General features: G+C 45.2%; 1 protein-coding gene across 1 annotated transcript in view; it reads right to left on the bottom strand.

Moving 5' to 3' along the window:
• Nucleotides 1-857: 857 nt before the first annotated feature.
• The window catches only part of LOC147726289 (tetraspanin-36-like), a 94543-nt gene continuing 72007 nt past the window's right edge, over nucleotides 858-23393 (bottom strand). The window contains exons 6-7 of the mRNA XM_086960379.1: nucleotides 21049-21132; nucleotides 858-1502 (exon numbers count right to left, since the gene is read on the bottom strand). Of these exons, the coding sequence (XP_086816505.1) occupies nucleotides 1416-1502; nucleotides 21049-21132 (171 nt within the window). The 3' untranslated portion in view covers nucleotides 858-1415. The remainder of the gene's footprint in view (nucleotides 1503-21048; nucleotides 21133-23393) is intronic.

Below are 23393 nucleotides of genomic sequence, written 5' to 3'. Positions count from 1 at the left end.
GTCTGCTCCCTACTATCACAGAATGTTAAAAAATAGCACATTAATTCAAGAATATGAAAAGCAGAATCAGTCGAATTGAGTGATTAGCAAAAAAAAAAAAAAACGAAATTGATTTATATTAAACATTGCTTCACCAGAGCAAACTTGGACTCTTTTTCAAAGAGCTGAGCAGCACTTACACCTCTAACATTGGTGTGTTTTGCACTAACATACAGGAGGCCAGTAGTTGGTTTAAGGTTAAATTTATTCACAGCGATAACTGCGGTTGGTACTCACACTCCAACCAGAAAATAACTGTCTGCCACAGGAACACTGTCGAGTCATGGAACCCAAGGGTAACAGGACACTTGCATAGGGACATTGACAAAGCAATGTTATACATGCACATGTCCATCAGCCAATCAAAGAGGTTGCCTTCAACATATTTTAAGCATTTATTGTTTGTTCACAAGGGACATCAATTCACCAAGTTACTGGTTTCGACATGTGAACTGTGTAATAAGTAAGAATAGTCTTGTGGCCTTCACATTCATTTCTTACGGATAGGTTTGAGTAGAGTTCTCCTAATGCACTAGTATTTATTTACAGTACTAACCTACATGGGAACATTTTGACTATTTTCTTTCAGCATGAATCATGCCACACGTCAGTCCTGGTAAATGGGGGGCGGGGGGTGGCACTCATGTCTCTTGGTATTCCAAAAACACTAAACATGAGTGCTCCCTATGTGTTTGTGGGGTGCAAGCTGAAGCAATGGCATATCGGAGGTCTGTTCTGAAGTGGTCATCCTGGCTGGAAAGTTTTATAGCATCTGCACATGCTTTTTGTCTAAAAAAAAAAAACTCACATTTAAGATTGGGAAAAATAATTTCGGCTTTATTTTTTGACACTTGCTTTTAGGCTTCTAGAAAATCAAAAACAGTTAGAAAAATATCACAAAGTGGCATAAATGATTACATACTGGCAATAGTAAAAGCATCCTTTAACTTTGGTCCTTCAACTGTTGAACGTGATAAACATGTTGAGAAAACAAACAGAGCAGTTACTGTTATGGAGTACTGTTTCTTTTATCACAGAGTGCATTCGTTGCAAACATTTTAAAAAGTGTTAAAAACGTGAATAAGGAAAAAAGAAACAAACATTCATTCTGTCTAATGCAATTGTCACACTGTTTAGGGTTGCTTTGTAAATTAGCCCCAGAAAAACAGTCATATCAGAGTAACGACGCAGTACAAATCCCATTCTTTTGGGGACAGTTATAAAAGATACTGAGAAATGTTATACTTGCAAAACTCAGTAAAGGTTTGTGTGAAAAATGTTAAATAAAGACACACAATTCGTTCTAATACCATCAGTCCAAACCAACTTCTTGACAACAGTAAAGTGTAAAGGGGTTGCCAATAGCTGAAGTTTCTTCAGGCAAGGTGTCCAGAATAGAGGGGTTCATATCCATGGTCTTTCTTTCGGCATGTGATGACACAAACACTCAACATCCCGAAGAACTGTGGAAAAATTATACAATTTATCTTCAGATAAAAAATAGAATGAAGAAAACAGACTCAATGCATTGCTGAAAAGGTGAATGATACATCAAGGTATTTCATTGCACTAATATATGCTACAACTCATAGACATGCTTCAATAAAACAAGTATTGCCATGTTGTAGTCTGTATCCAATATGGAAAAGTTATGTCCGTAACCATTAACTTGATTAACCTGCTAGAAATGAGCCCAAGATCTATTGGTTATCCATTGGAAAGAGTAATACGCTTGAATAAAGTTTAAATCATCAACCAAATGGTTGAGCCAGATGACAGCACATCTATGGGCGAAGTCATACAGGTTTACCCCTACATAGACATTTTGGTGAAGAAGAATTTACTTCAGCAATTTCAGGGCTGCATGAGTAGGACCATCCTTTCACATGTCTTTATTGTACAGATGAAAGCCATGAAATAACACCACTGCAATTTAAATAAGTAAAAAAGAGTTAAACTAAACTTCCATTATTGACCTCAAAGACACAAAATCTGGAACAGATCAAACGCTCTCTTAATGTCTTTTCCTAGTAAATCGGCCATGCTGACCAAATGTATGGTGCAACTGGAAAGTGAACTGAAGCGGACTTAGTCCCATGATAAAATAAAATGGATTCCTTATGGAATTAGATTCTGGCACTTTTAAATAAAGGAAACAGTTTTTCCTACCAAGATTTATGCAAAGCAGCATAAAATGCGTAGTAGTCTGTATATCGATTGCACGATCAAAAAAACTCAATATTCTCTTCGATATACAACTTTCAAATGCAACTTGTGTACTTGTTGCACCCCAGATCTAAAGTGCAAGTCTCAGGTGCACCTGGTCTTGGGCTGAATTTTGCTGAATCAGAGTTTGATCTTCTTTGCAAGATATCCAGCCTACGCAGAACCTTCTCTTATACACCATAAAACCATGCCTTATGTGCCAACAGCATTCCTTAATTGCCGCTAGAATGCTCCTCCATGAACGATGGGCGATTCCAATAATAGCCTCACCCAATCTTTTTTAGAGCATCCTCTACATATGCTAGCTATGCACATGTCCTATAATTACCACTTTCTCACATCCCACATGGCTTTTTTTTAATAAAGGGTTCACAAGAAGCATGGCCCAAACAATCACCAGCTGCATAAAGATCATGTTTGTATACAATGTACAACTAGTTCAGGTGGCAGAACAGAACAACGTAGATTGGGCCACCAAGTGTAAAAGTGATCTATAAAAATGTTCCTGTTCTCTGGATATTTGTAGGATCACTATCACACTGGTGTAACCAACCAGTCAATTGTGTGCTACCAGTAGCAGAGACATCTTCAGAGCAGCTCGCAGCATTGTGTTCATTTTTAAATAAGGGCAGGGTCACATTTTTCCTTTAAAGATAAGTAAAGGGTGTGTTCAATTGACATGATCATCATCAAGCTGCAGATGGCCGGACCTGATATTGATCAATGCTCAATCAGGTTTATGAGCCAGGCTGGGCACAGTGATGAAGAAATTAGATATTTAACTGTTAAATAAAAGTCCTTGAAAACTCATCAGTATATGAGTTAGAGAACATCATGATGTTTCAGAATGATTTTAAATGACAGAAAAGTACAATGAAAAGCTATTTTAATTATGAACTCTTCATTTTAATTATCTCCCATTTCCTAGTGTCGCTTTTGCTCCCTGTGGCCGGTAGACACTGAGCTATATTTATAACTGAAAAAAACTAATTTCTACAAAAATCCATAAGGAAAGCTTGGACATCCCTCAAAAAGCCAGTCGTAGTCAGCAAGATGTAGCGCCTAAGGGCCACTGTTGTGGAAACCGCTCTGCCTAGCAAGTTGGACGTGTCAAGTCCGCATCGAATTGTGAACTTTGATGCATATCGCCAGTCTATGGACAACTTGGGAGAGTATGGCCCAGGCCTCCTCCGGGACCTGTCGCAGCACTTGCGCAAATGTATTCCACAGAGTGCAAGAATAACGGCCCAAAAGGCATGCGGTGTTCACGGACCGCAATGCCAGTATGGCGGAAGAGAACATCATCTTCACAAATATAAACAGCCTCTTGGATTACCTATCTGGGGAAATGGTAGGGAAAGAGCCTTGGAGGTTGAGGATGGACAACCAAGCTCGAAGGTGTAGGGTGTTGTGTGTGCAAGTTTGGGTCCTCAGGTGAGGGCCAAGGAAGCAGGCAATTGTCCTGCTCACAGAAGCCTGTGTTGGGTTTTACCAGGTACCAAAAAGGACATCAGTGAGAGAGTAATTAAACAGGAGTAGGTGTTTGGATGTGGAGACTCACTGGTTGCAGCACCTCTGTTAAGAGGTTAGTCTTAACTGCCACCAAGGGTAGCTGAAGTTAAAGGACCTCAGCTGCCCTCCGTACCACCAATGCTTAGAAAGCTCCCTCCTTCATAGCCACAGTAGTGGGGAGAAAGCAGACCAGCATCTGGAGGCTTATCCAGGCCACTGGGTTCACCCAGTTCCTCACACCAGTCCATATTTTGTTCTTCCTCATAGGGCTGTTATTCAAAAGGTTCCAACGATCTCTCCCAGTCTTCCCCTAGGAAGAGCACAAGAGAATAGGGCACAAGCTCCGGGCTAGGAGGCAAGGTACCTGTCAGCATCGGAGTTGGCATCAGGCAATGGGGATCAGGATTCAGGTGCCAGCTGGGAGCGTCAGCACTGGATCAGTGTCAGCACCTGTCAAAATCCAGAAATGGATCCTTGGGGGCCAACTGGAGCCGGGGCCAGATTCGCCGGTGTGGTACCATATGGGGCTTTCCCCACTGGCACCACAGGGCCTGAAGGAATGTCAGAGGGGCCAAGCCAGCCGAATAGGAGGCGCATAGCCTCATAGAACTACTTCAGTTAGGCGGGGGTCGCTCTGGGTCCCAGAAAGTTGGGGAGGCGCTGAGTTGGCCCAGGTTCTGAGGAATGAGGCCTAGATTGCAGATGCTCCCTCATCTCATTGTGTCGTCAGACAGGCAAGGAGAAGTTGAACGCTTAGACGTATTCTTTTTCCAGAGGACTTTGAAATGTATAATGTAGACTTCGGGTCCCACAACCAGGACCTTTCCCTCGACCAGGACTTTGTCTTGCGCAGTCACATGCCGGGCCACCTTGAGCTTTAAGGACCACTTTCTCAAAGCCTTCGGATGCATGGCCCAGTAATCAGAGCACAACTTCGGGTAGTGGTCGCGTTCCAAACACCACGGACAGACGAGGTGTGGATCGATCACCGAAATTGGGAAGAGACGGACTCCGCAGGGCTTGAGTACAGACAGTCTTGCACGATGACATCCTCGACACATCAAGAGGAAAAAACTAAAAAAAAAACTTTATAAAACATCTATAAAAAAAAACTGTCAAAAAGTGACTGAGGGATAGCTCTTTTCTGATCAGCGCTGGCTGGCGAGGAAAGAAAAGAACGGACGTCAGCGCACCCATGTGGTGCCTATATGGGTACCACAACGTCATATCGGACACGGATGATGCCAAAAGTGGAGCCCATAGACGCAACCTCCCAGCACACAGGGGCACTGCTCACGAAAAATCTTCTGGATCTAGTCTGATACCCAAATTCAAAGGTAAGGAATCTGCAGCTAGAAATCTCGATCAGACAAGTCAAATATAGTTTGGATGTTTTCAGCAGCACATATTTTGTGTTGATCAGGAATAGCCTCATCAACAGCTTGATGGTCCCAAACCCTTTCTTAAAACCAGCCTGAAGGAGAATATTACTTACTCTGTAACCATAGGTTTGAAGTTTGTAGATTTGTATAATCTCAATACTCCTGTAATTTAATGTTGGGCGTGGTTTTTGGTAAATTGTTTTTGTTTGAAGTAGTCGGTCTCAAGATATCCAAGGGCTCTCCTCTTAGCTCACAGAGAACCAGGACAAAACCACGACAACTATTTGCTGTGAAAAATATCTGAGATCAAAGCTCACTACCGGGGAGGTAAGAGATAGGAGTGGGCGCAACTTGTGTAATTCTGCAAAATTACAAAAAATAAAGCAAAAGTACACATCGGGCACTGAAAACATTACCTGACTGGTGCGTATGGGGTAGAAATGCAACAAAATGTTCAGTTGATTTCCAGTTGCTAGTGTTTAAAATACTGCCGCTCATATTCAAATTTGAAGTTTTGCATTTAAAAATGACCAGAAAGGTCCACTTGGGTAAACAAATCTACCAAAAGTATTTGTTGAACACACATTAAAGGAACTGCCACTTGCATTCAAAACACTGCAATTTGCGTTCAATGATCACCCGAACGGTCCACTCTGGTTTAAAAAAAAAAAAAAAATGACCTAAAGCACTGCTCACGTTCAAGAATTACATGAGTCGAACATCTCAAGTTAAAATTTCTCCTTTTCTGCACGTAGCATGTGTTGCTGCAGATGATATGTTTTTCATGGACTACACAGAAGTAAACTCCCTTAAGAAGTGGCAGTTGATGTAGATGCTTCTAATAAAGTTCTTAATACTATTTGGCCAACTCAAGCCTCTTGTTGGGCTCGAATGACCACACAATAATGCTTACTGCGTGGCTCTGCGGGTATGGTCTACTGATGTGCTGGCTAAGAATGCCATGTAGACTCCCTTCTATTTAGTGCAATGTGCTTTAGGCACTGAAAGCGTATCCTTAGCTTAATATGACTAAATGTACTTAACTATCCGTCTATCCCTCCCTTAGGAACTGGGTTTCCTAGTTGAGGCTTTGCGAAAGCAACAAACAGTTGCTCTGTGCTATGGCTAGGTTTCTCCTGCTGATGCAGTAACTCAGTGTTCTTGGAAATCTTATGTGTGTAAGAAACCGGTAACTTAACTGTAATTAGGTCTTGCCTTCGCAACGCCCATGAGTTGCAAAGGAAAAAGACCTTTTCCGAGCGCGAAGGCTTTTTTTAGCCAAGCACGTGCACGCGTTCCATTGCCTTCAATGGCAACGTGTGCACGTCCGGAGATTCCCTCGTGGGAGCGTGCGCCACCATCTGGCAGCAATTATCACTCCCTCGAGTGAACCTCGCAGCCCCCCTCGTATCCCCTGCTGCCGGCAGCGCTACATCCTCAAACAGCCTAGGAATGCGTGAATCTCTCCGGCGCTCCCATGACTGTGAAAGCCACATTCGTGTTAACCACAGCATCCTTTGTCTCTGCTCTTCAATACCCGGTTTCCTGCATTCTGATGGTGCAAAATATTTTTCATTTCCACCGTAGATAATGATTGTAAATGTGTGTGTGTCGTGTTACTCAAAACAACACGTATAAGATGGCCGCACAGGCCCCCCTCCCACCCCAGGCACACGCTAGTTACATTTTGCCTGCTATTCCCTGCCGTGTCTACACCACCGGTGCCCACCGCATCCCCCCTGAGGGAAACTACCCTCTCCCTGCTGCCTGGCTCCTCCTTACCCCTCCTAACTGGAAACGCACAATGCCATCTCTCCCCGCACAGTTTCGCCACTGTCCAGAAGTTTCTTGGACTAGAGACTGCGGTCTGTTAGCAGCAGCCACCGCCGCCATGCCACGACTTCAACCGACCCTCCCTCCGGACCGGGCGGCAGATCCAGCCAGGAGCAGCAACAAGGCAGACATCTTCCGTCGAGGGCAAATGAAGCACGTAGCTCTCCTCCCCAGCCCCACGGTGAAACTGAGCAGTGGGCTGGTTTAACTGGTTCTGCACCCTTGGTCTCAGCTGAGAATGCATGCTTCCAGACGGTGACTGGGGGGCACAGCTACTGCAACCCCAGAGGTGAGTGAGGCCCAAACCGCTCAGTCCCCGCGGTAATTAGAGTACCCCTTCCCAGAGGAGAATACTCGCCCATGAATACTCCCATTGCTCTTGGTTTCTGTGTGATAGCTTGGGTTAATGCGCCTGCTGCCGAACGCGCGGCGAGGCCTTCCTGTGCCCTTTGACCTTTCACCTTTTCTGTGCATCTCCCACCCTGCTCTCATAGTATTTTCTCGGTGAGGCACGCTTTTTCACCCCCACCCTCCTGAATCTCCTGTTAACTCTCATGGTGCCCTTATAACCCAGCCCACCCTGTGGTCTGCTACGGTACCGTTCCATTGCAATGTGTTGACCCAACACTATGAGGGAGCCCGGCTTGGACGTGCGTCACAGATTCACCACCGGTTTCCTTAACTGACTTTTTTTTGGTGTCCCCGGCCTGTACCTTACTCCATGGCTTTTCCTCCGAGACTTGCTCTGCGTTCTTAGCCCTTTCCTTTTTCCCCCTTCTTCCCTAATCGCTCCATTGGTCTTGTTTTTTGTTTCTTAATGCCCTAGTCAACTGTTAACTGTAGTAACGTTGTAACACTGTACATCCTCTTGTAATTGATCCCCGTTACTTTTCCTCTGTTTCCCCATTTACGCCATTGGTTCTGTTTTTTGTTATTCTAATTGCACTAGTAACTGATGTAGCTGTAACTGATGTAACGCTGAAACTATAAATTAAACTGTTTAATTCTCATGTAAAGCGCTCTGATACCTCCGGGTCTAGCCAGCGCTATATAAAACTCTGCAAATAAAAAACAAATACAAATAAAAATACAATTCACCAGATCTCCCCTGTGCGAGTAGGACTTTCCTGCAGGGTGCCATCCGAACTACATGCCCGCCATTGTAAATCATGGCACTCTGTGCTCTCACCCCACCTCTCCAGGAGGACGCAACGGCCCTACTGTCTCCCCTCGCACATAGTGCATCAGCCAGTGACCCTTCTTTTGTGAGTACCCCTGACACCACCTCACCACCGCCTTCCCCCGCTCCCTCTCCCTCTCTATCCCTGCCCTCTGGAACAGTGCTGTGGGATAGATGGAGAATTAAGAAGCAGTATGGAAGTAAAAGATGGAAAGGGGGGCAAAGAGACACCAAAATCTACTTTCTACCAAGGTACAGTCACAAATATACCTTTAAGGCTCTCTCAGATCGTGCACATGCTTGGTGCCTCCTTTTTTAAGAGCCCCAAGCAAAATTACATTTTGCCGGTTTAGTGCTCCCGCTTTCCTGGCAACTGGGGAATTTGCGTTCTGCATTTGCAACGTGGTAGACCACTGTCGGTTGCCCGATAGTGCTTGCCTAGTTTCAGTAGTCACTATATGCATCCTAATGTGCAGTGGTACCAAAGGTATGCTTATTTCTGTATTATGGAATCCAAGGTCCGTAGTAGTGTTTAAAAGCTTGAGTGCTGAATATTCTATCTGAAAGATCATGAGAGAAGTTTCAAATGAATTTGCTTAGCGAGTGTCACAGACAAGAAATGTGTCCTAAATGATAGTGTGCTTCAGGGGTGGATTGAAAACGAACATAAACCTTCGAAAAAACACGATCAAACCAGCCATAAACAGAAGGGGGCTGCAGCTAGACTTTGGCCGTAGGGGCTTTTTTAGTTGGTTCATGGCAGCCCATTCAGGTCTGAAAGTAGACCCCTAACGCCTTGGAGACCAGCCAAATTGTATGAGAGACGGCATGAACTCCAAGGTCTGCTCCATAAGAAAATTCAATCAAGAATAACTGAGAATCGATACCATGCAACGAATTTCAGCAGAAAATTGTTTGCACATTTACTGGCGATTCAGAAAAATTTGGATCTAATAAATAAAAATGGCAAATGAGTCTTTTTGTATTTTTTATTATAGACTTGGGGTGTATAATTAATATGTCCTGACTGGGAGCAGCACAATATTGTTGAAGGGTGCTATTAATCCACCTAGTCATTTCTGTGTAGCATGGAATCCGTGCTAGCCCAGCAGGTGTGTGAAAGTGCAGATACAATCCCCAGGATTTAATAGATCAAGAGTTTGCACATAGAGTTGCAGAACCACGACGGATATGCAGAGCTGCTGGGGTGAAACAGATGTACGCTTTTTGTCTTCACAAGCAATCCAGCATAATCCTAGAGGTAGAAACTGCCCCACAGGTCTTGCAGGTTCTTCCTGTTCTAGTTAGGGGACTGTTACCAGTTTCACAACTTCTTTAAACAAATCCTTTGAGAGCTGGGGGCTGGTGAACTTCCTTATTTCGTTATGAGATCCGCACATGTAAAGAGTGCTCCTGTATGATAGCTGGCATACTTTGTGAAAGGTCACAAGAGAGCCCGCCCATCTTCCTCCTCTTGAAGAACTGCCTTGTATGTAAGGGGTATAGGTAGGTGACAGTCTTAGATCTTCCTCCCCCATAGTGTCTGAAAATCCAAATTTCACTATCACACATCTTGCAAATCAGTTTGCTGACATCATATTGGTGTTTTTAATCTCACATTATTGTAGACCTTACAGTTTTAGTTGCAGCTTGCTCTCTGCGGAGGACCAAGGTAATCAAACCTGTTTTGCAGAGACACGCTACCATTATTGTGTCTCCAAGTCCTACATAACAGAGAAACTGCTGTATGCCTCCTGGTACAGCAATGCAAAGTAGCCTGCATTTGACATTCTGCTACTGAAAGCAATGTCACTTCTGCATTATGGCAGGTCGTTGATTTGGGTAACCTCTATTTGCCAAGTTTTATTCAATCAATCAAGAATTTGTAATGGGCGGCAAATCAACGAGAGGGTCTCACGGTTCTGGAGTTGCTGCTGCTTACATGGTGATCTGTTCATTTGAACAGCCAGGTCTTGAGTTCTTTCCTGAATTGTTGGAGCAATGAGGTGGTCCTGGGGTGCAGAGGAAGGTCGTTTCAAGCTTTGGCTGCCAGGTGTGTGAGAGCGTGTTCTCCGCTGTTGCTTCGGCAGATTCGGGTGGTTTCTGCAAGGAACAGGGAGGCAGATCGTAGGCGTCTGGTTGGTGGAAGGTAAAGCGTTTGTTGATGTACGCTGGTCCATTGTTGTGCATGGCTTTGTAAATGTGGGTCAACATCTAAAACTGGCATCTCTTCTGGATCAGGAGCCAGTGTAGCTTCCTGAAATGGGGGGTGATGTTAGTACGTTGGGAGAGGTTGAGTGTGGTCGTGGAGTTTTTTTTATTACCTGTAGTCTCTGTAGGAGGCATGTGGTGATTCCTACATAAAGTGTGTATCCATAATCCTGTGGTTTAACCACGTTCCTAATTTACACATGGATTGTGCTCCATTGGAGGGTTGCTCATTTTGGAAGTGCAAAGATGAAGGAAAAAGATGCAGTGCTAACCTAATATCTCAACCTGTTTTCTTTTGTCATCCACCCCAGCACAAACATTTTATTCCTAATATGCATGAATTTTTATAATGCTGTTAGTGTGAAAGAGCACTTCAGGCCAAAGGCTGTATTGGTTACATTCTCTCAAGAGGTCTTCTAATTATAGGAAGGCTGAGGTTCTGGTATCTGGCTTAGGTGGAAAGCTGCTTAAGATGTTTTCTCTCTCAGGCGGTTGTTTATCTGTTGCTTTTGTGAAATCAGAAATGGCTAGAATCAACTACTAACATTAAGAGGACTCTTTCGGTTTGTCCCGAGAGGTTGACTTTATGCAACTTTGAAACCTCCTTTACGCAGACAACGAAGAGCACCATATAGGAGCTGTGAAGGGTATATCCATGTACTGCATTAATAGGATGATTCCACCTCAAAAGAATGTATTGCCATTTGTTCTATCGAAAACAGGCTCTTGTACACCAGGGAAATAAAGAAAAATGATTTTTCAAGAGAGTAACAATGCTGAAGTGAATCATACTTTGATGAGCTGGTGTCCTTCTGCTGTTTCATTGGCCGTATATTAGTATTTCCGTGTTTATCGCCATTGCGAGGAGCCTTCAAGGACAAGCAACCGCCTGTGGATTGAGTCATACCCACTTCTGCAGCTTAGTCCTTGCAGCTTTTAGTGGAGGGAAGTTTGTTGGGAGATGTTTGAGACAGTGACTTTGTAGCACCTCTGTTTTTTTTTTTTTAAAAGAGCACCCTAAATTGTGTTAGAAGGGCTGCATGAACTCTGAAGAAGACACAAGGGCTGAATTTGGACCTTTTAGACGGTTCTTGTGCTACCTCCAACCTGGCCTTCTTGACCAAGTTGGACTTATGCACTGCATTCCTTTCATTAGGCTTTTCTATGCTTCTAAGGGATACGAGACAAGCAATGGCATAGCAATAGGTCTCGCCTTTTGGACCTTCTAAATGTTTAGTTATCCAGCACAATATCCTTGATGCAACAACATCAACTGTTGCATGGCTAAACATTTATAAGGTCCCAAAGGCAAGACCTATTGGCTATGCCAATGCTAGTTTTGCAGCTGAAACGTCTCCAGCTTCACGTGCTTTAGACAATCCTGCCATCTAATGGTTCGGTCCAGAAGTGTCCTCACAGTCTTCACAAATTTGTTAGTTTAATGTTTAGGTGTCAACATAGGTCGACGTCAACAGTAATCCCACAATATTAGAGTCTTTTTTCTTTGTTTTTCCCTAACTTCCTCGAACCTCCTGATAAAAGGAAGTGGTAGGGTTGCATGTGAAATTAGAACTGCTTCAAGCTGCAAACCATAATTTCAGGTAAATTACTGGTTTCTTTTGCTGCATGAAATCTCATCTAGATTTACAAGCTTTGCACCGATTACGTAGCGGTGTTCCTTTTTTGCGAGTAGTGGGTAGAAGAGGAAATGGAGGCAAACTTGTTCTTCAGTACAGCCTGCTCCACTGTAGTGGCGCCGCAGCTAGGGTGACTGACTCCGGAATCTGGGGATCACGGCCCGATCCCCAGCTCCGGCGGCAGGTTAGCCTAGCACCAGACTCTGGGCAATAGCTTGCTTAATCTTCCAGACGGCCCCCAGCGCCTGGAGACCCTTACGGGTGATTATGCGCTTTACAAATGTGAATTATTATTTTTATTACTTCAACCTCTGTACGCCAGTGTACGTGCACGCAGTAATCTGTTATGAATGTATGTTGAGAAGACAAAGTGGCATTTGTGCATTTATCCTGTGTAGAGACATTGTAGCCCACTTCTTCCTAGTGGAGTGTGTCTTTGGTTTGTCGAGCATGGGTTTGTTCGCTGAACAGTAACATAGTTGGATAGTCTGAACAATAGTGTTCTTGTAAGCAGCCATCCCCAGAGATTCAATTGAGTAACCCACAAAGATTTGTGTTGTCCTGATGCGGTGGGTCACTTGCATGTGCACATGACTGCCCTTCTGGCATGTAATGCGTGACAGGACCATTCTGCAGCGCTTGCAGGTTTCTGGAAGAAGGCTGGTATGGTGATAGCCTAATTTATGTGAAAAGGTGAATAACCTTCGCAGGAACTTTGATTGCGTCTTCGTTATTACTTTATCCTGGTGTATGGCTATATAAGGCTCCTGTAACGTTAGCACCTGTAACTCACTAACTCTTTTTAAAGATGTGACTGCTACCAAGAACACACTGCTTCCAGCGTGTAGCTTTGTGCATTGGTTCGAAAGGTGCCTTGCTGGAGAAAATCTTTTCGCTCCTTTGATGAACCTTTAGATCAGTGTTTCAAATAAGTCTCAATGACTTATAAATGCACCTTTAGTGAGGCATATGACAGTGTACACTTTGTTAAATGTGTTAAGTACCAAACTATTAGTGTATACTGATAGAGCATGTGGTTCACTTTCTTGGATTGGCACTGGGTTACATATATTTTCCACTTAAAAGCGTAACACCTACTGGTAGCCGACCTTTGGGGTTCCCCAATTATACATAATGTGGCATTTGGTAGATTTAGGTGTTCAAATTCAATTGTTTCAGGAACCCTGCTGTCAATTGCATTTTCCCTGGGTTTGGGTGGAATTCCCTGCCCTGCTCTGCTGCATGGTCAGGGTGTCCCTCTGCACAGGAATTAGGAATTTAGACACACTGTTTCAACAATTGGATCAAGTAAGAGAACCAAGGCTGTTGAGGCCATCTTGGAGCTATGAGAATCATTGTCATGATGGAAATTTTGATGTTCTCTAGAACTGCTGGAATCATCTGTATTGGTGGAAATGTTTATGTAAAGATCCCGTACCAACTAATCAACGGGGCATTCTCCAGTGATATGAGAGGGTAGTGCCTGGTTGCCAGCATTTCACATTTTCTGATGTTGTGAAGAGATCAAGATTTATTTCATTTATTTGAAGAGTTTTAGAAGTATTCTCCACAGATCTAAAACTGTGTCTTTTATAGACTGTTATTTCCCAATCATGCGTGCAGTTTGCTTGTCAGATTAGGCAGTCTGCCTTAACGTTTTCCATTCTGGGGACATAACTTGATATATTCTCTGCTTTGGCCCACTTCTAAATCTTGTGAGCTAACTTTGACAGCGGATACGATACTACCCCGCTCCCCGTTTGTTGATGTAAACCATTGCTTTTGTATAGTCTGTAAGACTCTCCCCACCCATAGGAGCGAAGAAGGGTTCTAATATCGGAGTTTTGGAGTAGGACTAACTCCAGAAGCTCGAGAGGAGTCATTAGAGAAGGGTGAGGTTTTCAATCTTTGATGAGTCGGAGCCTCTAGAGGTGAAGTCATGGTGGGTAAGGGACATACAGACAGCCTAGTCCCGGAATTCAAGGGATGAGTGTAGCTATGTGGCAAAGACTTTGAAGACCACCTAGACCTCTCCACACCCGACAATACCAGACAGTTCTGATGTGAGGAAAAAGGCATTGGACAACTGCCTTGAGTTGTTGAAGGGTAAGTGAGATATTATCTAGGCTGGCTTCCAGTCTGGTGTGGCGATATGTTCCTGGTCCTTGGGAAAAGGGGCTTAGAGGAGGAGATGCACCGGGGGAGGGGGGTATGAAGGGGGGGGGGGGACAGTAGGGGAGGGGGGTATGAAGGAGGAGAAGGTTAGAGAGGTTCGTAGACTGGATAGATGTATGGCATGCATCATGCAGTGGTAGGGGAGGTACCTGGTAGTGAAGTGCCAGGGGTTTATGTGCCCCGTTGGTGGCCAGGTTAGGGAAGTTGGCAGATTAGAGAGGTTCATAGTCATGATGCATATATGGGATGCATCATTCGGTGGTAAGGGAGGAGTCTGGTTGTGAAGAGGTACCAGGGGTTTATGCGCATGACAGTTGTGGTGAGAGGGTGCGTTGTGTGTAATGTGTGAGCGAGGAGGACAGAAAGGCGGGGGGCGGTGGTGGTTTCCCTAATTTGCTTAATAGCCTCTGATCTAGCAGTCTTAGGTGGTTGGCGATCCCGTTGGCAAGTTGTGGAGTAGAGAGAGATGTGGTGTGACCTCTTGTCTTGGGAGGATTGCTATTTAGATTGCAGGTCTCTATAGTGAAGCTCTCGAGGGGAGGGGGTAGGGTCGCATGGGGTATCGAGGCTGTGAGAGTACACCAGCGAGGCTGAAGGGTTGCTAGCAGGGGAAGTGATCTTGGGAGGGCGAAGGTTTGTACTTAGACAAAGTGTTCTTGAAGTTGGGGAAGATGTTGAAGATGCCCAGATTGTGATCAGATGATTGTATGAGAATGGTCTCATTGATGTAGAGGGAGATGGTTGCATAAAGTTCGTAGGAGGGAGAGGGGGCAACCGTAAGTCTGTGCCCGTGGCAGGGGGAAGGGGTCTTCTTGGATGTGACAATTGAGCTTTGAGTAGAAAGCCATCCTCCATTTGGCACGTCTTTTTGTGAAGATAAGGTTACTAACTACCACACCTTCTTTAATGCAGAAGTAGGAATCAGAGATGATTGTTTCTGCGTGCGCTTTTAGGAGTCTGTGTTTAAAGTTTTTGGATGCGTATTTTGTAAGGTTAGGCGGGTAATTGAGGAGGCACTGTGTACCGAAGCCTCCAGATTAGACAGGATAGAAGTGCAGACTATAGGATCCATCCTCAGGCTTTGGCCAGCTTGAGTCCTGAAGACTGGTGGAATTGAGTACAGTGCTCTGCTAGCCACGCAAGCACAAAGAGTGGCAATACAAGTAAAGGCAGTAACAGAGAAACGTAAAAAGTGAACTATATCCCTGGTTCCACAAGGAGCTTTTAATGCTTGGAAGATCATTGAATAAGAAGAAAAGGATTGCCTTGTGGATGAGCATATGTAGAAAAGAACCTAGGTAAGAGCAATGGCATAATATTGTGTAATGGAGAAACACCAGCTGTTAGTACAGTAACCCTGAAGAATTGTTAAATTTTAGTTGTTCCCACTTATTGAATTCATAGATTACATAGCTATCTTCAGAAAAAGAAGGAAAAAAAAAAAAACTAAAAAAGTCAACCGGGAGTCCTCTTTTAGTTTTACCAGATTCAGAGCAAGGGAGAGGAGCGAGTGAGTCTTCTATTTAGTTGGCATCGGCACAATTGTTAAACCACAGGATGGAGAAGAGCCATACGTGCCTCTTCTATTTCTGGAAACCTAAGTTGGAGGTACAAAATGGCTAAGCGGTGGAACAGAAAATGGTACCGTCCCAAATGACCCCAGGCTAAGAGAGGCACGGCGAGTATAAATTCATCTGAAATGCATTGATTCGGGCCGGGAGCGGTGAAATGCCAAGTCAGGTAGGAGAGAAGCCCTGAAACCTGGCTCCGGGAGTGACGATCCACTGCGGCGTCAGCAGGGTCATGTATCGCACGACCATCGATCTCAGAATTAGTCATAGTGGCCCAATGAGAAATTAGACCTAGCAAGGCGGAGCGGAGGAGACCAGGGCTCCCAATGTGCTGTGAAGAGTGGAGACTGGTAGTCCCCTTCGAGGTGAGTAATCAGGGGGAGGGAATTAAAAAGTCAAGTCAAAGAATTTATATAGCGCACTACATACCCAGAGGGTTTCAAGACGCTTAGGAAGGGGAGGAGGATTACTTTTCAAATATCCACGTTTTAAGTTGCTTTCTGAATGCTAAGTGGTTCTGGGTAAGGCGAAGGTAAGCGGGGAGTGAGTTCCATGTTTTAGCAGCCAGGTATGAAAAGGATCTGCCTCCCATGGTGGTCTTGTTGATGCGAGGTACAGTGGCGAGGGCTTGGCTGGAAGAACGTAGTTGGCGGGAGGGGGTGTAGAAGGACAGTCGTGAGTTGAGGCATTCTGGACCGATGTCGTAGAGTGATTTGTGTGAGTGGGTAAGCAGTTGGAAAGTGATCCTCTTATTGACGGGTAGCCAGTGGAGGTCTTTAAGGTGCCTTGCTATACGACTTCTCCGAGATCCGAGGTCTCCAGCAGATCATGTGCAATTACGCCAGCCCAACGTGGAACGCCAGGTTTCACTGCATCGAGGGGGGTTGCCACACTAATAATGCCGATCTTTGTGCCGATGCTTATTGGACGCCAGCTACCGCTCGTGCCTCCCGTGTTGCCCAAACAGCCCTCTTGATATGCTGAGCTTCACCGAGTCGATGCGAGAGCTAGGGGGCCCACGAGGAACACCCACCATGACGACTCCTGGGCCGATGCCTCATCGGGCACCATAGGCTACAGCCCCTCATCTGTAGTTCTTCTAGCCCTATGCAACTCTGGTCCTCTCATTTCAGTGCAGGCACCTCTGAAAGCCATTGTGTGCGCGCTGGGACCTGCGTTGCTCAGTGATCGCAGCATCGAGAATGGCCGAAACTACCCTTCGTTCATGGCATTTAGAGCACCACCACACCCTACTGTCCCGGCAGTCTTCCTCACGTGGGTAACAGTGACCTGCGGCAATTACCGACAACCCAAGCAGCATATGGTATCCGGAGTGATACCCGGATCGTCCCATCAACAATTACTGGAAACATCGGGTCAGGATGTCGGGGAAAGGCAGTCCAACATGTCTAATCTTCTGCAGTGCTTGATTCCACGAATTCTTAGTGTGGATGGCAAGGGTATGCAGGGCTTTGCACCGCTGGTGATCCCTGCCCTCAGGAGCTCAGAGAGTGCACCCCTGTGCGAGCGGCCATCTTGTAGATATATGCAGGAGCAAGTGCCTCATGGAGAAACCAGGTCTCCTCCTTTTCAACCTATCTCCACCCCAAAAACCTCTGCTGCCTTTGTTTTTTTTTTTTTTAACCACTACTTGGTATGTGCAAATGTTATGGGGAGGAGGGTGAATAAGGCCAAAAAGGATAGGACTCTGTCCTTTATCGGAGAGCAGGCCTCTACTTCCTCCCACATGATTTCTCCTATTTCAAGTCTTTGGGATTGAAGCTGCAGATACCTTACTCCTCTTCCTCTACATCTGTATCCTGACTTTCCTTGGATATTTAATCCTGATCCTCTGATAAAGTATCTTGCATACTACTGTTAAGCCCCATCGGCCTAGTTTTTCAAAGGAGTCGTGGCTTCCTCAAAGGCCATCTTTTTTTTTCAAAAGGTTCTCTATGTCCACTCCCAATGCCTTTTTCTTTCGCTCAGCATGACAGATGTCGATGTCTTAGGCTCTCCATGAACCTTCTCCTTTGAGGACGCCTGTCACTCCTTCCCCCTCTGCGCTTCATCATCCTCAGAAGTAGACATGTCTTTCGGATCATCCTGAACAATGAGTTTCCCCAATAAGATGGAAAGTGCCTTGTGCTCCTCCGACTGCTTGTCTATTTGCCTTTCAGGACTTTATTTTCAGTAAATCTAGTGTATGACTCGAAGAACCATGCTTTACGGCTTGTATGTATGCCCGTCTTGTGTTTTGATGAATTTGGTGCGTTACTGGCATGTGGCACTGTGACCTTCAGGTCTTTACAGTGTGTCTTTTCGACCTTGTATAGATTGTGTTCTACATCTTGGTGTTCTCTTTGGGCCACATGCACCTCTATCTTCTCGTCGTCAGAGAAACCCATCTCCTCCATCGCCGGACCATCCTTCTTTCATGTTAATATTTTTGACATGCCCACCACTCATGCTCGCACAATATGCCAGAAGAATCTTGTCCCATTTCTGAAATTATTGCTGAAGTACTAGTCTACTTGTTGATGTGTTTGCTTCGCACGTCAAAGTCATTATCTTCCCGGGCTAGTACTACACCAGTAGATGGTGGTTGCGAATAGCTCTATGCCACACCATTTGAGGCAGAGCAGAGACCTGGGGAGAGGGATTTCTTCTCTGTTTGTAAACCTAGTACTTGGTGGTCATGCTGTCCATCTCTACCAGGGCTGTTTCCCACTGAACGAGTATATGAAACGCTCAAAGTGCCAAATGAATGCTGCAAGCTCTATGTAATTGATGTAAAAATGCTGTGCTCCTGGCATGTGGTTCCATGAGAGTGGCATCTGTGGTAATGGGCACCTGCGGTTGACGCTCTACAAATGGCCTGCCCAACATCCGTGTTCGTTCTTCTACCATTTAAAAGTGTGCTAAACTCTGGGCGCCACCAACACTAGATCTTTTTGACACTCTACTTGTGACCACTGGCACATCAGACACTCTTGAATATTGTTTTCAGTACAACGGTTATGCAGGACGCCATCAACCACAATAATCTCATTACTGTCCTCACAGTAATGGAACGTGTTGCCTGAAAAGGCAGTAGCAGCCTTTGGAGTGCCATCATCTTTTCTTGATCTGGGTAAGCTTTACCTATGATGGAGTTCAACACAGCTCTCAGAAAAGGTTGGACCTTCTGAGGTGTGACTTTTTGCACACAATGGTCAGACCTAACTTGTGAAACAGAAGCACTGTTGCCTGAATGCGTACTACGTATTTTTGCTCACTGCTGCTCTTCGTTAGCCAATCATTCAGATAGGGATAGACATGAATGGCACAGTTGCACAGATGTGCTGCTACACATTCTGCAAACACCCTTGGAGCCATAGGACCCAGAATGGGTAATGCTATTTACTTACTACAGGTTGCTCTGAGGTGCTAGAAATATGGGAAGTGGAAGTAGCCATCCTTGAAGTTTAGCGCTAACAGATGATCTCCTGCGCAGAGCAATAGGATGACATATTGTATGGTTTTCATCTTCAGATGCAGATGCAGAAATGTAGTGGTTCAAAGTTGAGACGAAGTTGTGTTGTACCATCCTTTTAGCCAATGAGAAAGTATACAGAGTACACTTGTTGGCCATGCTGTTGTAGGGGCACTGGCTTGAGGACACCCTTGCTTAGAGGAGCTTCTCTTCCTCACACAACACTTGCTGGTGTCCCTGACTGATTGCATGCTGCCACTGTGGGATATTTGGGGTCATGGTGTGCACCTCCAAACAGTATCCCTGCTGAACAATTGACAGAACCAGCTGGTCAGGGGTTACTTCTTCCCACTGTAGAAGGTATAACCCAATTCTGTCCCCGACAGGTGTTGTGTGATCAGGGAGGATGGCGTATAAATCGTTGGAGGTTGAGGTGCTCTCCCAAAACCCAGCAGTGCTATTTTTGGTTGTGTGAAAGCGGTTGTGTTGAGACAGTCTTTGCAATGCCTCAAAACCCAGATTTCTATGTCTGGGCCTGGAGTGCACCCATGACCTTTGCAGTGATCGTTTTTAATCTTCTCCAGCAGGAAGTTAACTTAAGGCAGAAGAGATGTTCCCCATCAAATAAGACATGGACGAGATTGCTGCTGCACCTCTGGCTGAAAACCGGACACCCTAAGCCATGCACGACTATGCAGTACAATGCGCTTGTGTTGACCTCATTTGATGTGGCATCTGCTGCATCTACTGCACATTTAATGTTTTTTTTTTTTGCACCAATTTCCGGAGGCCTCTAGGAAATCTTTGATGTTATTTCACCACCTGCAAATCATACGTATCATACCTTGAGAGATGCCCAAATGAGCTGGCATGGTTATTGTGTTGCCGCCCCAACTGCAACACATTTTCTGTCAGCATCAACTTTCCTCCTTTTCTTATCTGGTGGAGTTCTGTCCCTCATTCCAAGTGCAATAGCTGGTTTATGAGCCATGGGCACTACCTAAGAATCTGGAGGCACCGACCACAAATTTAGAGTGGGACTTCTGAGGCACACCTATACCTGGTCTCCAGGCTGGGAGTAATAACACATTTTAACAGGGTCCTTCACATTTTCTGCTGCACATCTTGCAATGCTGCTTAAGATTGGCAGAAACTGTACTGCCTTCACAGGTTTGGGCAGTCTATGGATATGGGAGCCCTCCTCTTGCTCCATCACATGGAGCTGAACTTGAGTGGCCAGCCACCCTTTAGATTACTGAATGGTATACTCTGGTATTATCCGGAGGGGATCCTTTGACTGGATATGGTTCTAACCAGCAGTGCTCTTGAAGATGGGGTTCTAGTCTTCCTAGGCATCTTCCCTATCCTGTACTGGTACTGGGTGTTAGTAAGCATCTTGTGGGTTATACTGTCTTGATCAGAGTCCGATAGTGTGTGATGATGTGACTCCTATAGTAATGGAAACCTATGTGGAGACAGTGCTAGGGTGGCTGTGGTCTGGTGATGGTGCAGCAGAGACTGGTGTTTGGGAGGCAACCACTAGTCCCGTACCGCTCTCTTTGTATCCTTCATATTTGTACGGCAGCCCAGTATATCAACTGGAACCCTCAAACTCTAGAAGTTTCTTATACTCTCATCCTTCAGAACTTGTTCTGTAATGACATAGCCTCAGGGTTTTATTGCACCAACATCCCCCATCACATACACACCAAGTACTGCTTTTAGCATTACATTTCAAGTGCTGAGTATAGATTAAATTGCCTTGAAGACAGCTGCATTACAGTGTCTGATAAAGAATATTAAATACCTTCACAACTGCGAACCCAAGGATAACAAGAGAGGCGTAACTGAGGACGTGCTGCAGCCAATGGTCCAGTTTTTCTTCACAGCCCTATAACATAAGAAAGGAAATACTTTATATTAAAATGTCATGTTTGCCAAGGATCTAGGAATTTGACTGGAAGATGGGAAGGAAATGTACATTTGTACGAAAACCATCAGCTGCTACATTAGAACAGTATTCTATCTCTGCCTCAAACTCTTCACCCACAGTTTTCAGAATACAAAAAAAGAGAGCCCTTATGTACCAGTGATCCTGGCCAGAAAGGTCTATAATAAAAAAGTGAGATTTGTTTTTATCTGTCCATTTGTCTACCTATCTATCTTCACTCCATTTAGAAAAGCAGCCCTCACAGGGATCCACGATTTATTCATTTTATTAACTTGGTGTCAAAACTAAAGTGTTTTCTAGCCTGGTCAAAACATATCGTTTTTATGTGTTTTAGGCACTATGTTAATAAGCTGAATTAATCATAAATGAACCCCATAAATGCTGCTGTGTTCCCTGGTGGAAATATAGATTGAATTTATAAGCTGGCAACCTGCTGCAGCGCCCCTCCCAAACTTGTGCACGGTCAGGAAACTAGATCCGTCACTTGCACAAATATATACATACATACACACACACACACAGATATAGATACACAAAGACACACATCTCACATTTCATCACACGCTCACAGAAGATGTACTGAGACTTGCACTCCTTTCTGTGATTTTATTTCCAATAGCCTTAAATAATAATAGCGTACTACTCTGTCCAGCACAACCAGGGGCCACATTAAACACGTGGCGCACTTTGCTTCATAGCACCTGGTGCAATGAAGGAAAGTGTGCCGCATTATGGGGAAAGAGCAGCCCCCAGGGCAGCACGAACTCGTGTTGCCCAGGGGCATGTGCATCCACGTGGAATACGGAGCGGCATTTTTACAGCCGCTCCATATTTCACTATGCAGCGAGCAACCCATCTTTACTTTTAAAGGGATATAGAGATCCCCTTGCAGGCGGGTGCAGTCTGTGACTGCACCCCCCTGCAAAGGAATTCCTGGGTGTCATGGCCCCCCTTTACTCTCTGCAGAGGGCTGCTCTCCGGAGGCGCACCACGTTTTAGGTGCAGTCCTGCAGGCTTCTTTGCCTCTGCTCCCGCATCAGTAATACAGCACAAGGGCAAAGGGATTTCCCTAATTGGCAAAGGACACCCCCAATGCAAATAAGGGAATGCCTCCTTGAAGACATCACTGGTGCTTTATGTGCAGCAGCGTTATCGATGTTACAGAAAGGGCCACACAAGTGTCTGCGGCCCCTTCTGTAATACTAAAGTGTGCGCACTTTATGTAATACTGCCCCCAATTGGCAGAATATGTTCGCTTGTGAAGGGTGAGTGCTTCCAGTAGTATGTGACTACTAGCCTGTGCAGGTTGAGTTGGCGCTATCTGTACAGTGAGACTGCTACTTGCTGTGGGGTGCAAGAACGGTTTGTATTGTGACCGTTAGTCTGCAATGGTTGAGGGGGTGCTGTTGGCCCATGAGAACACAGTCAGTGTGAGACTGCTACTCTGTGGAGCGAGTATCTTCAGTAGACTGCTCCTCTTAGTAGGGTGTAAGGAGTGTTGTCAGGGTGTCTGAAATGGGGGTAACATGGTATGGAGATGCTTCCGTATGGCCATCAGGAAACTTATTGACAAACTAAATAGTCTAATCTGGTCCTCTAGCAATATGGTCAAGTGGGAGAGAAACCAATTCCCAGATCAGGGAGATGAGTGGTTCCTAATTTCCATAGGGCTTGAACTGTGGGCGAACTAAATGCTTTGGAGATGGAAGCCTGTCTTCTATCATTTTGCCAAAGGGTTCTAGGATAATCTGCAGGCAACTAAGATAAAAAGTGCTGCAAAAGTGGAAGGCTTACGGTGGGGCCTCTGCAAAGTCTGGCCCCAGGGTGGATGACTCCCAGATTAGTGCATCAGATAAAAATGCCACCTCACCTCCAGCTCATCAGAATGAGGAACATATTACTGCCTGGCCAGCCTGCGAGGAATGTGTATTGCTGCATTCCTGTAAGCTTGGTGGAACGCACTGAAGAGAGGGAGAGCCAGGCTCCCCAGTACACTTCAAAGGGTGCTCTTTGATTCAGAGAGAGGTCAAGATGAAGGGGGCTGGGCACATCCCAGGAATGGGATTGACTGCTATGAGAATCAAAGCGTAGGGCTGAGGGCCTGGGCTCACCTTTTCAATATCACTCTGGCTAACATCAAGGTGTGAACTCCTAGTCATTCCCCTGACCTGTGATGTGGGGCCATTAGCTTTGGGGTCACT

Source organism: Lissotriton vulgaris, chromosome 3_1, assembly GCF_964263255.1.
Source record: "Lissotriton vulgaris chromosome 3_1, aLisVul1.2, whole genome shotgun sequence".
NCBI lineage: Eukaryota > Metazoa > Chordata > Amphibia > Caudata > Salamandridae > Lissotriton > Lissotriton vulgaris.
The sequence above is the reverse complement of the archived record's forward strand: the minus strand, read 5'-3'. Positions and strand labels throughout refer to the sequence as shown.